Below are 16,970 nucleotides of genomic sequence, written 5' to 3'. Positions count from 1 at the left end.
TGATATTCTCCTTCTTCTCCATTCTGGCTGCTGCCTGGGTCATTTCATTCAACTGTTCCAACAACTTCTTCCTGTCCCTCATGTTGTTGTCATGAGCAGACATGTCTGACACATTCTGATGCACAAAATGACATACTGGCTTCTTCCCCACTTCCTTCATCCTGATAAAAGCATGAACAACAATCTGCAGAATGTCTTTCATCTCTGTGGAGTTCTCCATGGCAATGTTGATGATAGTGACATCACTGAGTCCTATCACCAGTGTTGCCAGTTCATTGTCATGTTCATGGCTATCATCTAGTTGAGCCAACTCAGGTGATTTCAACCCCTCCGTATCAATGATCATGATGAAGTCACATTTCAGCTCCTCCTTGAGTTCTTTGTTGACTTTAATCAGCAGCATGAAGGCCCCTCTGGTGCATCTTCCACTGCTGACAGCAAACTGGACCCCAAACATGGTGTTGAGGAGAGTGGACTTCCCTGTGCTTTGGACCCCTAAAACTGTGACCACCCGGATCTTGCTGTTGGATTGGACAAGAGTATGAAGCCGAGTCAGAACAGCTGAAATCCATTTCAGAGGGATATTTGATGCATCTCCATCCACAAGCTCAACAGGGAAACCCTCCAACAGCATCTGAGCACACAATCCAGGGAGATGCTCCATCTGTTTCCTTTGTAGGCTACTTTCAGGAAGGGAGCAGGAAGCTTCATATAACTGGCCCAACTCACGCAGGAAGTGTTCAAGTCCCAAGGAACAGTCAGATAATTGCTTATCCAAATCTTTAATGTCGTCTTTTTTCTCCGGAGAATGTTGGCAAAGATCTTTGTACCGCTCCCGCAATCCAGACAGGTTCTGACGTGACAGATTGTCCAGATTTATCCGCATCCATTTGAGGAAATAGGAACGCTCAGCTCCTGAACTTGACAATCCTAAAATGAAGCTTGCCATTGAATCTGACATGTCAAATGTATATTGCTTCTCTCTCAGCTCTTTCTCCTTCCTCTTCAGAGAGCTCTTGTAGTGTTCAATGTCTTTATCTCCTGCTTTTCTCAGTCTACACATCTCTTTTTCCAACTGGGAAAGCTCTTTCCAGATTGTTCCTTGTAAGGGTAGCTGTTCATGTTTGAATTTCATTGTGTCTTTGAAGTTACTGGTGATTTCTTCTGCCTTCTTTCTGGCACTCTGACACTCACCGTCTTCATCAACCAGAATCCCCATCTGATGAGCCACGTCAGCCATGTTTTCAATTGTCAATCTGTTTATACTTTTTTCAATGATGTCACCCACAGAGGACTGCAGGGTTTTGACAAATTCTGCATCATTCTGCTTCTTCTTCACAATCACATTTGTTGGGTTGATACTGTAGTTTGTGATCATTTTCTTCAATGTGTCCACCCTGAATGTTTTATTCTGAGAGTTGACAACCAGAAATAACTCTGCTTTTGTGATTTCTGCTTCCAAAACCTTGAAATCTGCCTCAAAATCATCAATGAAAATGTAAACTGCAGCTGATGTTTGACACAGAAAGGAGAACTGTTTTTCAAAGGACCTGATGTCTCCTCTGAGATTGGCAACAGCCACAGGCTTAGTGAACATGTCTATGTTTCTGTTCCCACATGGAAAGTACCAGCTGATTTCAACCAGACCATCTGAGATTTGCCGAGGGATATCGCCACATTCCATATCATGATGAACAAATGTATCATGGTACTGTTGAGGGTTACTAAGCAACTTGTTCAAAATCTGAGACTTGGACAAGCTGCTTTGTCCTAACCTAACAAAAGACACCATAGGAATATCAGAGAGAACTATTCTCTCCTCCACAAAAGCATTTGTGGCCATTTGGGAAGAGGGTCTAAATTTCCTCACTATGTCCCTCAAGGCCCACAGCATCAAAGTGCTTTGTTTTGTGTCACAGTTGGGCAGCAGCAGAGGAACAGCAAACTGACACATGGACATTTTCTGGACCATCTCCTGCTGCAGGAAACCATCTGAACACAGAAACAGGGCAGTTATCAGGTCCAGTGGATTAATGACATCGCTGCTATCAGAGTCAGTGTCCAGGTTGTCTACTCCACAATAGGAAACTTCCTGGTCAGTGGTCAGACATTTCACACTCCTAGCATTCACATTTGCCATCATTACTTTCTTCAGGAAGGCCCTTGGAAGTGACTGCATAGTGGTAAGAGGTTCATCTGATGTAGTATCAGCATTTATCTCAAGGACAGTACTTAACGTCAGCTTGTTTTCATAATGATCTTCTAGTCCAGCCTTTGACAACAGCTCCCTGAGACAAGGTCCTGTAAATAGAAATGAAAAGATAACCATGATTACAAATACAATTTCCTCTTCAAAGTATAGCAGAAAAGCACACCAACAGGTGTTTTACACTGTACTTTGGATAAGGTTAAAGAAGGCAGAGGCAGACCATCTCTGTGACTCAATGACTCACAAAAATGGAAGCTAACATTTAAATGTGAATTCAGAAATGAAAAGACAAATGTACAATTCTTACAAATACTTATAATGATTACAAATGTGTATAAATGCTGGAACAGTGCACACATGTCAAACCTTTTAAATAGTTTATAAATGCTTATTAATAATGCTATTGAAAGTGAAGTGTCGTGGTACCTTGTGTTGTTTCTTCTGAGGAACCCTCCTTCTTTGGCTTCAACTCATCTCTGGCTTTTGGCACTGGCTCAATATTCTATAAAAAGTTGAATTCACAGGTTAACATGTTTAATATATTATGACATTGAATCTACAATTCTGGTCTGTTGAGGATAAAGCACAATAGCTTCCATTTCAAATAATGGCATGTTAATGCCTAGTCTGGCATGCCTAGCTTTGGTTTAATTCACATTAGGATGTGGTTGCCTTGTTGTGGTGCCTAACATACAGACATAGCCAATGTTGCATCAGGATAGGCAATAGTTTGGAAAAAGGAAAGTTACTTTACACTTTTTAAATAAATATGTCCCGTATCTTCCCATTTTAACCTTTTGCGACGAGCAATCCCGTATCCGGGAGCGTAATCATAGCCTCAAACGAATTAGCATAACGCAGCGGACATAAATACCCCTAGAAACTTTTCCTATTCATGAAAATCGCAAATGAAACAAATTAAATATATTCAAACACAAGCTTAGCCTTTTGTTAACACAGGTATTAAATCATATTTGAAGATCCAGTATATCCCTGTTAAAGCAGCAGCCATAACATCAAACTGTCCATGATAAACTATTCAACTTTTTCAAAGTGAACCCCTAGAAAGTTCAAGATCTCACCCACTAGACTTAATTAGAGCAAGATCACACAATGTGATCGCACAACAACAGTGGTTGGCTGCACTCTTGGATTTTATGGAAGTAAATATGTTCATAGTAGCCTACACAGCACAACCCCAGTCAACACCCACTTTTAGTTTTCCTTGTTCTCCCTGGTGAATCTTCTCTTCCCAGCCCTTCAGTGGTTTGGAAGGAGATGGAATCTCTGGATGGGGCTTTGGGTCAAGAATACATCCACGAATTAGTGATTTCACTAGATTGAGTAAATTGACTGTTTTATTGTTATTCACTTTACATAGCTTATTTTCAAAATGTATATTACACAGAAACAAGCTGGAACGCAACGTTATATAACATTTAGCTTTGACCTTGAAATGAAACATGTCACATTACAGGAACATGATCAGCATGATCACTGAGGATGTAAAAGTGTGTCTTACACTCTCTGCCTCCTCCTTCTTGTCATTGTGATTCCCCAATACCTCCCCTGCTGCACCTGGAATAGAGGTTGAGATATAATACTTTAGTGATGGCAGTATCTCAGATGCGGAAGGGAGATGCAGTGAGATCAGTGAAACCGTGTTTATGACTCTGGCTTACAAAGCCCTGACCTCAATCCCATAGAAAATTTGTGGGCAGAACTGAAAAAGCGTGTGCGAGCAAGGAGGCCTACAAACCTGACTCAGTTACACCAGCTCTGTCAGGAGGAATGGGCCAAAATTCACCCAACTTATTGTGGGAAGCTTGTGGAAGGCTGCCTAAAACGTTTTACCCAAGTTAAACAATTTAAAGGCAATGCTAACAAATACTATTTGAGTGTATGTAAACTTCTGACCCCCTGGGAATGTGATGAAAGAAATAAAAGCTGAAATAAATCATTCTTTCTACTATTATTCTGACATTTCACATTCTTAAAATAAGTGGAGATCCTAACTGACCTAAGACAGGGCATTTTTACTATGATTAAATGTCAGGAATTGTGAAAAACTGAGTTTAAATTTATTTGGCTAAGGTGTATGTAAACTTCCGACTTCAACTGTACATAGTAATTGCTATTAGCTAATTCATATTGTAGTTTGTAAGCCGAGAGTTAGAAAATATGACCGCTTGTGTTGCTCAATCTTTCCTCAGTTAGCTTTAGGCCAAATGTAGCCTACATTTTTCCGGTTAGGATGATTGTGTTATGCTATAGTTACTTCTGTGAATATCTGAACATTGCATCCAAAAATTAACTGCTCACATTCTGGACATAACTTTGTAAGGACTGTGTTTGTGTAAATAGTTTCTGAAAAAGTGTGGCCAGCTCAAACGCTGATTGTTGCGTCATTCGAAACTGGCCGTTCTAAATAAGAGTTCTAAATAAGTGTCCTAATCACACGGGGTGTGATCATATGCTTCAGGGACCACTGTAGAACGATCACACCCGTGTGATGGTACGTGTGAGAGGGTTAATTAGATACCACTATTACTACCAACTATATACATAATTATATACTACTACTACCACTACTACTACTACTACTACAACTACATAATAATTATTATAATAGTACTACAACTACTAATACATACTAATACTACTACTACCACTATTTAATGATATACTACTACTACTACTACTGCTACTACTACTATATAATTAGATACGATTACTACTACTATTACTACTGTCACGCCCTGGCCTTAGTATTCTGTGTTTTCTTTATTATGTTGGATAGGCCAGGGTGTGACATGGGTGATTTATGTGTCTTGTTTTGTCTAGGGGTTTTGTAGTCTATGGGGTTGTGTTCAGTTGAGTGTTCTAGGTAAGTCTATGGTTGCCTGGAGTGGTTCTCAATCAGAGGCAGATGTTTATTGTTGTCTCTGATTGGGAACCCTATTTAGGCAGCCATATTCTTTAGGTATCTTGTGGGTGGTTGTTCCTGTCTCTGTGTTTTGCACCAGTTAGGACTGTTTCGGTTGTTCCTGTCTCTGTGGTTTGCACCAGTTAGGACTGTTTCGGTTGTTCCTGTCTCTGTGGTTTGCACCAGTAAGGACTGTTTCGGTTTTTCCTGTCTCTGTGGTTTGCACCAGTTAGGACTGTTTCGGTTGTTCCTGTCTCTGTGGTTTGCACCAGTTAGGACTGTTTCGGTTGTTCCTGTCTCTGTGGTTTGCACCAGTTAGGACTGTTTCGGTTGTTCCTGTCTCTGTGGTTTGCACCAGTTAGGACTGTTTCGGTTGTTCCTGTCTCTGTGGTTTGCACCAGTTAGGACTGTTTCGGTTGTTCCTGTCTCTGTGGTTTGCACCAGTAAGGACTGTTTCGGTTTTTCCTGTCTCTGTGGTTTGCACCAGTTAGGACTGTTTCGGTTGTTCCTGTCTCTGTGGTTTGCACCAGTTAGGACTGTTTCGGTTGTTCCTGTCTCTGTGGTTTGCACCAGTTAGGACTGTTTCGGTTGTTCCTGTCTCTGTGGTTTGCACCAGTTAGGACTGTTTCGGTTGTTCCTGTCTCTGTGGTTTGCACCAGTTAGGACTGTTTCGGTTGTTTCCTGTCTCTGTGTTTTGCACCAGTTAGGACTGTTTCGGTTGTTTCCTGTCTCTGTGTTTTGCACCAGTAAGGACTGTTTCGGTTGTTCCTGTCTCTGTGGTTTGCACCAGTTAGGACTGTTTCGGTTGTTTCCTGTCTCTGTGTTTTGCACCAGTAAGGACTGTTTCGGTTGTTCCTGTCTCTGTGTTTTGCACCAGTTAGGACTGTTTCGGTTGTTTCCTGTCTCTGTGTTTTGCACCAGTAAGGACTGTTTCGGTTTTTCCATGTTTTCTTATTTTGTAGAGTGTTCACGTTTTCATCTTTCATTAAAGATGTTTATAAATAACCACGCTGCATTTTGGTCCTCCTCTCGTTCCCAGGAAGAAAACCTTTAAAGAATCACCCAAGGACCAAGAAGTGTGGTAACGGGCAACAGCAGCAGAAGAATCAAGACTCCTGGACGTGGGAGGAGATCCTAGACGGGAAAGAACCCTGGGCACAGCCAGGGGAATATCGCCGCCCAAAGGCAGAGCTGGAGGGAAAATGCAAGTGTCTTACACCCTTGAAAAGATAAGAATCTTGGTAATCAAACTACGTTTTCCAATTTAAAATAGCTATTACAGAGAACAAATCCCATGCTTTTGTTTAAGAGCAATCAAGAACAAACATTTTAAGCCATGACAGTTTTTACACTCACATCTGAAGGTAAAATACGACTTACATTCTGATATCTTGCTCTTATTTCTCTTCCCGAGTGTCCCATTGGTCAAATGAAGTGCCGTTTTCTTTGATAAAATCCATTTTTATAGCCTAAATCGAAATATTTTGAAAACCGTTTGTGACGTGAATTCCATCTCTATCAATTTTTTACGGAGCATTCGGCATGGTGGGTTTCAGTGCATTCCTCTGGATGTTTGCAACAGTCCAACAACATTGTTTTTTTTTGCGGGGAGAATTGACCGAAGTGAGCTGATTTGAAGACAATGATAAATGCCTGCCTTACGCACCAATAATTTTAGCGAAGCTTCATTGATTGACTATATTTCTGCCCAATGACCACTGATCTTCTTGAACTCTAGCTGGGTAGATAGCCAATGAGCTGAGGTAAAAGCCATTATGTAATGGTTTGGGGTTGGACCACAATTCCTTGTTTGTAATCGCATGCGCAGGGAACTCCATTTTCGCCTTGACGATCAGAGGGGTTGCTGTAAGGCTTTTTACGTGCAGCTGTATTTCGGAAAGTTGTAGTTTCAACGATTTCATTGAAGATATCACGGTGAATGAATCATGTAAAGCGAAGTCAAAGTAGAAGTGAAAGTGAGATTTTTTGTTTGAGGAATCTTGGAGTGTTATGATTCAAACGAACTGAGGAGCTGTTTCTGCAAGGACAGTACGTACTTCTGGACGGGTAAGTGCTAATGCCGTTTTATGAAATGTAAAAATCTACATATTATATATACAGTGCCTTGCGAAAGTATTCGGCCCCCTTGAACTTTGCGACCTTTTGCCACATTTCAGGCTTCAAACATAAAGATATAAAACTGTATTTATTTGTGAAGAATCAACAAGTGGGACACAATCATGAAGTGGAACGACATTTATTGGATATTTCAAACTTTTTTAACAAATCAAAAACTGAAAAATTGGGCGTGCAAAATTATTCAGCCCCTTTACTTTCAGTGCAGCAAACTCTCTCCAGAAGTTCAGTGAGGATCTCTGAATGATCCAATGTTGACCTAAATGACTACTGATGATAAATACAATCCACCTGTGTGTAATCAAGTCTCCGTATAAATGCACCTGCACTGTGATAGTCTCAGAGGTCCGTTAAAAGCGCAGAGAGCATCATGAATAACAAGGAACACACCAGGCAGGTCCGAGATACTGTTGTGAAGAAGTTTAAAGCCGGATTTGGATACAAAAAGATTTCCCAAGCTTTAAACATCCCAAGGAGCACTGTGCAAGCGATAATATTGAAATGGAAGGAGTATCAGACCACTGCAAATCTACCAAGACCTGGCCGTCCCTCTAAACTTTCAGCTCATACAAGGAGAAGACTGATCAGAGATGCAGCCAAGAGGCCCATGATCACTCTGGATGAACTGCAGAGATCTACAGCTGAGGTGGGAGACTCTGTCCATAGGACAACGATCAGTCGTATATTGCACAAATCTGGCCTTTTATGGAAGAGTGGCAAGAAGAAAGCCATTTCTTAAAGATATCCATAAAAAGTGTTTAAAGTTTGCCACAAGCCACCTGGGAGACACACCAAACATGTGGAAGAAGGAGCTCTGGTCAGATGAAACCAAAATTGAACTTTTTGGCAACAATGCAAAACGTTATGTTTGTCGTAAAAGCAACACAGCTCATCACCCTGAACACCCCATCCCCACTGTCAAACATGGTGGTGGCAGCATCATGGTTTGGGCCTGCTTTTCTTCAGCAGGGACAGGGAAGATGGTTAAAATTGATGGGAAGATGGATGGAGCCAAATACAGGACCATTCTGGAAGAAAACCTGATGGAGTCTGCAAAAGACCTGAGACTGGGACGGAGATATGTCTTCCAACAAGACAATGATCCAAAACATAAAGCAAAATCTACAATGGAATGGTTCAAAAATAAACATATCCAGGTGTTAGAATGGCCAAGTCAAAGTCCAGACCTGAATCCAATCGAGAATCTGTGGAAAGAACTGAAAACTGCTGTTCACAAATGCTCTCCATCCAACCTCACAGAGCTCGAGCTGTTTTGCAAGGAGGAATGATGAAAAAATTCAGTCTCTCGATGTGCAAAACTGATAGAGACATACCCCAAGCGACTTACAGCTGTAATAGCAAAAGGTGGCGCTACAAAGTATTAACTTAAGGGGGCTGAATAATTTAGCACGCCCAATTTTTCAGTTTTTGATTTGTTAAAAAAGTTTGAAATATCCAATAAATGTCGTTCCACTTCATGATTGTGGCCCACTTGTTGTTGATTCTTCACAAAAAAATACAGTTTTATATCTTTATGTTTGAAGCCTGAAATGTGGCAAAAGGTCGCAAAGTTCAAGGGGGCCGAATACTTTCGCAAGGCACTGTATATATATATATATATATATATATATATATATATATATATAAAAATATAATTTGTTTTGCAATGAAATGTATGGTGTCCTCTCCTTCCCAGGAAGAAAACCGTTACAACTACAATATAATTAAATACTGCTACTTCTACTACTATACAATTAGATACTAATACTACTAGAACTAAGACTATAACATTATATACTACTACCAGTACAACTAAAACTATATAAGTAGATACCACTACTACAACCATTAATACTACTGTATAATTAAATACTACTACTAGTGATACTACTTCTACTACTAATATGTAATTACAAACTACTACTAGAGATTTAGATACTACTATTATATACTACTAATACAAATAATATATCATTAGATACTACTACTATACAATTAGATACTACTATTATATACTACTAATACAAATAATATATCATTAGATACTACTACTATACAATTAGATACTACAATTACTACCACTACTGTATAATTAGATGCTGCTACTATATAAATATGATACTTCTACTTCTACTATTTTTACTACTACTGCATCTTCTACTGCTGCTACTATTACTTATAATGCTACTACTGCTGCTACTACTATTTCTGCCTCTACTGCTACTACTGCAACTTCTACTACTATTACTGCTACTACGATACTACTACTATATAATTAGATACTACTGCTGCTACTACTGCAACTTCTACTGCAACTACTTCTGCTACTATTACTATTATACTATTACTAATGCTACTACGATACTACTACTATATAATTAGATTCTACTACTACTATATAATTAGATGCTACTACTAATATATAATTATTTTCAGCAGCGGTATTACATCACTCCCTTCACACTCTGGAGCTCGGCCATATGAGCCATACACTATAGACATCAGCAGTTTCACTCGGGTCTGGGAAAGGATGTGACATTTAGATTGAATTAAAATCTTGCGTTTATCTGCTGTCTAATGTATGGAGGAAGGGGCTGTAAATGTCGTATCTGGCTGAAACAAACTAGCACAGGCAGCTAGACGATGACGTTGATGAAGCAGTGCTTCTCAGCTTGCAGAGGAGTTTGTGAGGCATAGTGGGCTCCCCGTGCTGGAAGCCATCCAGTATAGCAACCAGGAGACTATCCCACACTGCACGGTGAGGACTCTGCCCTAACACAGGCCGGGTGTGTGTACCTGGGTATACATATACACTGAGTGTAGAAAACATTAAGGACAGCTTCCTAAATTTGAAATTGTATCCCCCCTTGCCCTCAGAACAGATAAATAGATACTACTCCTACTACTACTACTACATAATTAGATACTACTACTACTACTACTATATAAATATATACTACTACTACTACTACTACTACTAATAATAATAATACATCTACTATATAATTTGATACTACTACCATTACTACTACTACTACTCCTATATAATTAGATACTACTACATAATTAGATACTACTACTATATAAATAGATACTACTACTACTACTAATAATAATAATACATCTACTATATAATTTGATACTACCATTACTACAACTACTATATAATTAGATACCACTACTACTACAACTATATAATTTGATACTACTACAATTAGATACTGCTACTATATAATTAGATAATACTACTGCTACTACTTTTAATACTACTGCTGCTACTAAAACTTCCAGTACTGCTACAATTACTTCTAATGCTACTGCTGCTGATACTACTGCTGCTACTATTACTGTTGCTACTACTGCTGCTACTACTGCTACCACTGCTACTATATAATTAGATACTACAACTAATCAATAATGAGCTACTACTACATAACTAGATTCTACTACTACTATATAATTAGATACTACTGCTACTATAACTATTACTACTATATAATTAGATACTTCTACTACTAGTATATAATTATATACTACTACATCATTATATACTACTACTACTACTACTACTACTACTACTATAAAAGTATATACTACTACATAATTGTATAATACTCCTGTCACGTTCTGACCATAGTTTTGTGTTTGTCATGACGTGAGCTGAGTGGGCATTCTATGTTGTGTCTAGTTTTCCCGTTTCGATGTTTGGCCTGATATGGTTCTCAATCAGAGGCAGGTGTTAGACATTGTCTCTGATTGGGAACCATATTTAGGTAGCCTGTTTTGTGTTGGGTTTTGTGGGTGGTTGTCTTCTGTCTTCGTGCGTCTGCACCAGACAACCGTTTCGTTTTTTTCACATTTGTTGTTTTGTATTTTGTAGTGTTCACGTTTATCGTCTTTACTAAACATGATGAACACTAACCACGCTGCGCTTTGGTCATCTCCTTCGTCCACAGAAGAAAGCCGTTACAACTACTACTATATAATTTGATAATTCTACTACTAATATTATATAAGTATATACTACTATATAATTAGATCTTGCTACTACTTTATAATTAGATACTTCTACTAGTATATAATTATATACTACTACCACATACGTATATACTACATAATTAGATACTTCTACTACTAATACTATATAAGTATATACCACTATTACTATATAATTAGATACTTCTACTCCTACTACTATATAATTAAATACTACTGCTACTACATAATTTGATACTACTACTACTATATAATTATATACTACTATATAATTACTGTATATACTACTACTACATAATTTGATACTACTACTACTGATTCAACATTTACTATAATGAGACTCCTACTACTACTACATAACGTTCCATTACTATGCCAACTTCAATAGTTTGAGTTATTACATTGACAAAATGTACATTTGAGTCATTTAACAGACATGAAGTGTAAGGGCAATGAAAGGAGGTGGTATAAAGAACTTTAAAACAGGAGACAATACCTTTGGTTGTTTCTCTGTTTCCTTCTGAAGAGCCATCTGTCTCTGGTTTTGACTCCTCATCGGACAAAGGCTGTTGGACATCTTCCAATTTCTAACAAAACAGTTAAATCAATAAATAACATTGGTTAAACTGAACTTGAAAATAAAAAGGGACATTCCACCACTTTTTAAACTCATTTCCATTTATTAACCATTTACTAATCACTAGTAAAGTGTTTTTGCAACCCCTCATCTAAAGCAATTGCTGTCCATTCTTTATAAATGTTTTGCAAAGTGATGCATTGGTAGACCTGCCATTGGTAGACCAGCTGTACTTGATGCCCCTTTAAGGTGTCAAAATGGCTCAGAACATATCAATGGTAAAATAATAATCACAGAATGTTAAAGGAAACATATCATATAGGTTATATAAAAAAAGAGAGCAGCACACTCTATATAGAAACTCCCAGGGACTCTCTTTATATTTATACCTGAGAGTTTATTGGGCGTTAGTCATCACTACATCAAATATTTTTATCTGGGTGTGCGCCAGCTCATGTATTTTAAAGGAAATATATCAAACATTTTCTATAAATAATTTGCAAATGTTGCGGTAATGGTGAGCAAACTGTTTCTAAATGCTCTATACATAGTTTATTACTGACTGTTAATACAGAGTATTACCCTGTTCTTTCTGTTTATACATGGTTTATTACTGACTGTTAATACACAGTATTACCCTGTACTCTCTGTTTATACATGGTTTATTACTGATGTCTAATACACAGTATTACCCTGTTCTGTCTGTTTATACATGGTTTATTACTGACTGTTAATACACAGTATTACCCTGTTCTGTCTGTTTATACATGGTTTATTACTGACTGTTAATACACAGTATTACCCTGTTCTCTCTGTTTTTGCATGGTTTATTACTGATGTCTAATACACAGTATTACCCTGTTCTGTCTGTTTATACATGGTTTATTACTGATGTCTAATACACAGTATTACCCTGTTCTGTCTGTTTATACATGGTTTATTACTGACTGTTAAGACTGTTCTGCCCCTGAACAGGCAGTTAACCCACTGTTCCTAGGCCGTCATTGAAAATAACAATTTGTTCTGACTTGCCTGGTTAAATAAAAAAATTCAAAGTATAACCCTGTGATCTCTCAATTACTATGAATTTCACAAACATGTAGAGGCCCCTGGATGGCAATTCATAAGGGGTTTTAAATATCAGTTTTAACTTTAGATGACATAATGTGATACTTTCTTAGGACCTTTTCGTCTTATGTAATTGTGTCTTACCATCTCTGCTGCCTCCTCCTTCTTGTCAACGTGTTCACCTAATACCTCCTCTGCTGGGTCTAGAATGGAGGGTGAGATATAGTACTGTAGATCAGCATACATGCAGAAAGTGGTTAGTTTGCAGACTGCTTATGAACTGTTGAATTGTTGTGTATTGTATATTTATACTCAAAGAGCTGCATCTTTTTGATGAACAACTTACCTCGAGACTGAGGAGCTGGTCTTGTCAGAGTGTCTGGGTTTGCTGCTGGTAGAGGGGTCACAACACACTGTTGCTTTGTCTTTCCTTTCTGCACCTCCTCCTGTAGCTGGCTGATCTGCTGCTGCATCTGTTGCTGCATGGATTGCATTGCCTGTTGCATTGACTGCTGTTGCTGTTGCATTGACTGCTGTTGATTTAACATGAAGCCCTGTAGCATGACTCCTAGTGCTGCCATACCATCAGGAGTACCAGTGTTGTGAACAGGTGTGGTGTCTCTTCCATCCCCTTCACCACCTGTTGCACCAGGTGACTCCTCATCATCATTCTTTTCCATCACTAGAACCCCACCAGGAGGGGAATCCCACCACCTAAAGATGGACGGGCTGCAGCAGTCTTCTAAAGTCTGACAGGGGAAACATAATGTTTTTACAGTTTCTCAAAGTAAGGTAAAAAAAAGAAAAAAACATTGTTGGTCCCATGGTTTACTCTCTCTCAAAAAAAGAAAACGAGTGGATGATCAACCAACACTAAGAACAGATCTAAAATTAGTCAAATGTTGGTCTCCTTACACAGGCTGTCAGTGGTATTATTCTCTAGATCACCAACAAAGCATTGCCCCTGAATATTTAGCAACATTTTACTTACATTACAAAATATACTGTCATACGTTGCTAATGCAGATACAAAACAGAGTAACGGAGAACAAGGTAGATATGGAACATTTAGCTAACTAGGCATTTGTGGTAAATGCATGGAGGCTGACATCTTTATGCTAATATGCAATTACATTTTATTTGTATTTTTTTACATTTATTTAACCAGAGAAGTCACATTCAGATTTACATCTCTTTTTCAAGTGAGCCCTGGTCAAGAAACCAGCATACATAGTTACACACGAGACACAACACAACCGCAATGAATGTAAGTTAAAATAGTGCCAAGTGTATAAGAGAATTTTAAAAGAGCAGGTTTAAAAACATGTTCAATCTGTGGTCAACAGCCCTCCAATCTGGGATTTAAATTCATTAAAATATAATACAGATGATGCACTTCTGATGCTGATCTTAGTGTTAGATCACAATGTGTACAGGTTGACGACATGACTTCTGACAAGCTTTCTGGAAATACTGGAGTACTTCAGCATTCCATTCTTGGGTATTTCTCAAACTGCAGGAAGAGGTTTATGTAGCCCAACATTACCTCTTTAATCTCAAATTGGTTTAATGGTGGTAATCAGAAGTTGAAACAATAACAAATCCCCGTCCCTGTTTTGGTATAAAGCTGTGGGATTGAGAATTGTAATTACTCTCAAATTCATCGACAGAGCTATGGATGCAAGGACAGACCATCTATGATACCAACAGTTTTAACTATGTTTGGAGGCAATAGTGTTTGTTTATGTTTACTTTGTTTACAAACATTTTACTAAAATAAGCTTGGATTTGGGGTTTTGAAGGGGTATGACAGTTGAACTAAGCTCGAGGCATTTATACATTATATTCTTCAAGAATCAATGGGTACATATCAATAATTTTGATGTCCAAAAATTGATGTAGCAACCGCTAACTGCCCCTTTAAATGCAGAAAAAAATGATATTCTCAAGAACAAGAAAGCAATCTCCTACACTGTCTCAGATGGTCATTTTGCAAAACAAGCCCAGTTCTTGTTCTTGAGAATAGCATTAGTTGTTCTTACCTGCACACACTAGACACACATTACCATGCTGCTTTAAGATTTGTAACAAACACAAGATATTTTACCACTCTACCTAATATCAGTTAGCAGGAAGGCCATCCTTAACTGTAATACAATAGACTCACTGGTACATGTTTGTCTATAAGACCATCTTAGGGCAGCTGACAACATATTTAAGCACTTTACTCACCCTACAGAGTCATGGGGAGATTCTCAATTGCAAAATCCTTTCATCCTTTCCCCTCTCTCCTTGCCTCCTTTTCAAACCCCATTGGATTAGAGGTCCCGCCCCTCTTACCTTTTCCAAAGGGTTTTGAGAAGGCGGTGAGGAGAAAATATGCAAGGAGTATGCAATTTGAGATTATCCCATGGATGTTACCGTCTGAGATCACAGAACTGTATTTTATATGTTTCCAACACAAGAATTGAGTTTGTTAAGAGTGACTATATTTGCTGCCCCATCTTGAAAAACTTTGGAAAAGGACTTAAAACAAGATCATTTTATTCTGACTAATTGGTTTATTAATATCTTTTCAAGTCCAAAACTGTGTACTCTCCTCAAACAATGGTATTATTTCACTGTAATAGCTACTGTAAATTGGACAGTGCAGTTAGATTAACACACATTTAAGCTTTCTGCCAATATCAGATGTGTCTATGTTCTGGGAAATGTTCTTGTTACTTACAACCTCATGCTAATCACATTAGCCTACGTTAGCTCAACCGTCCCGTGGATGGGACACCGATCCCATTTGTCCATTTGATGAATGGACAAAATGCCTACATCATATTGCATGTGTTGCCTATATTATTTTAATAATCTAGAAATTACACATTTACATCAGTTATTCTTGTTACAATGAACATAAAAACATCTCATTACGCATATTACTCATACAACTTATTACAGAAGTAGTTGTATAAAGTAAACTTTTTTTAATGTCAATTTGGAAATACCAAAAATAGCCATTTGTATTTGCACACACAACAATGTGTTTGGTGTTGAAATAGTACAGTTGTTGTCCTTACCTTTGCCTGCCTGCTGAGTTGGGGACCTACAGTCATATGTCTACAAGTGGAGATGCAGCCGATGTTTTATAGAGATGTGGGCGTAATCTCTGACCAAGAGCAACGTCATCAGAACATGATTAACCCTATCAGTCAAGAGTTCCCAGCAAAAACTGTATTTTCAATGATCTGTATCTTTTCAGGACAACCAGAGCTAAAAGTAGAACACAAACAGTATTCCTATAATATATGCCATATGTCACGATGAGAGTGACAATGAGTCAGTGATATGAATAAGGTTATCTTGTTTTAATCAGGAAAGTATTGTTACTAACTGCAGCAGAGAGCATGATTTACAAGAAATCCCTTGACTGACTAGAAACTGACTTGCTCACACCCCTCCCCCCCTCCTCCTTTTAGTCAGTCAGGGGAATCATGCTCACTGCTAGAGTTACATAATGAGTTACTGATTAGTTACTGATTAAATGGGTTGTTTTCCCAAGGTCATTTTAGGTGACTCAAGCTAACATAGAAAAAATATGATTTAAACTCAATAAAGTAACATATATTGGATGTGTATGATTCAATACATGTTTAGGTAGTATTTGTGTTTACATAAGTGTTGTGCTATTTCTGATCTTCAGATAAAGGAGCGATGGGTGACTTTTTATTTTAACAGGTAAATTGACTGACAAAACATTCTCATTTACAGCAATGACCTGGGGAATAGTTACAAGGGAGAGGAGGGATGAATAAGCCAGTTGTAAGCTGTGGATGATTAGGTGACGGTGATGGTATGAGAGCCAGATTGGGAATTTTTTTATTTTTATTTTACCTTTATTTAACTAGGCAAGTCAGTTAAGAACACATTCTTATTTTCAATGACAGCCTAGGAACAGTGGGTTAACTGCCTGTTCAGGGGCAGAACCTCAGATTTGTACCGTGTCAGCTCGGGGGTTTGAACTCACAACCTTCCGGTTACAAGTCCAACGCTCTAACCACTAGGCT

The 16,970-nt window shown here is 38.3% G+C and overlaps 1 protein-coding gene across 1 annotated transcript; it reads right to left on the bottom strand.

Annotated features, from left to right (window-relative positions):
* Window positions 1-2,609: 2,609 nt before the first annotated feature.
* Window positions 2,610-16,116, bottom strand: LOC116360068 (uncharacterized). The gene is made up of 7 exons (XM_031814576.1): window positions 15,984-16,116; window positions 13,259-13,661; window positions 13,057-13,115; window positions 11,764-11,854; window positions 3,732-3,787; window positions 3,423-3,506; window positions 2,610-2,711 (listed from the first exon to the last, which is right to left on the bottom strand). The coding sequence occupies exons 1-7, from the start codon at window positions 16,017-16,019 to the stop codon at window positions 2,610-2,612; spliced, it is 831 nt and encodes a 276-aa protein (XP_031670436.1). The 5' UTR covers window positions 16,020-16,116.
* Between the last annotated feature and the right edge of the window lie 854 nt (window positions 16,117-16,970).

This window comes from Oncorhynchus kisutch, unplaced genomic scaffold (genome assembly GCF_002021735.2).
Source record: "Oncorhynchus kisutch isolate 150728-3 unplaced genomic scaffold, Okis_V2 Okis07a-Okis12b_hom, whole genome shotgun sequence".
In the NCBI taxonomy this organism is placed as follows: domain Eukaryota; kingdom Metazoa; phylum Chordata; class Actinopteri; order Salmoniformes; family Salmonidae; genus Oncorhynchus; species Oncorhynchus kisutch.
Note: the sequence above shows the minus strand (reverse complement) of the source record. Positions and strands in the feature narration are given on the sequence as shown.

Bases quoted from the DNA above. Each gene is read 5' to 3' on its own strand.
- LOC116360068 (XM_031814576.1), bottom strand. From the start codon at position 16,019: ATGACTGTAGGTCCCCAACTCAGCAGGCAGGCAAAG. The intron at 13,116-13,258 runs GTAAGTTGTTCA...CCTCCATTCTAG, and splicing joins ACCAGCTCCTCAGTCTCGAG to ACCCAGCAGAGGAGGTATTA. The intron at 3,507-3,731 runs GTAAGACACACT...CTTGACCCAAAG, and splicing joins AGAAGGAGGAGGCAGAGAGT to CCCCATCCAGAGATTCCATC.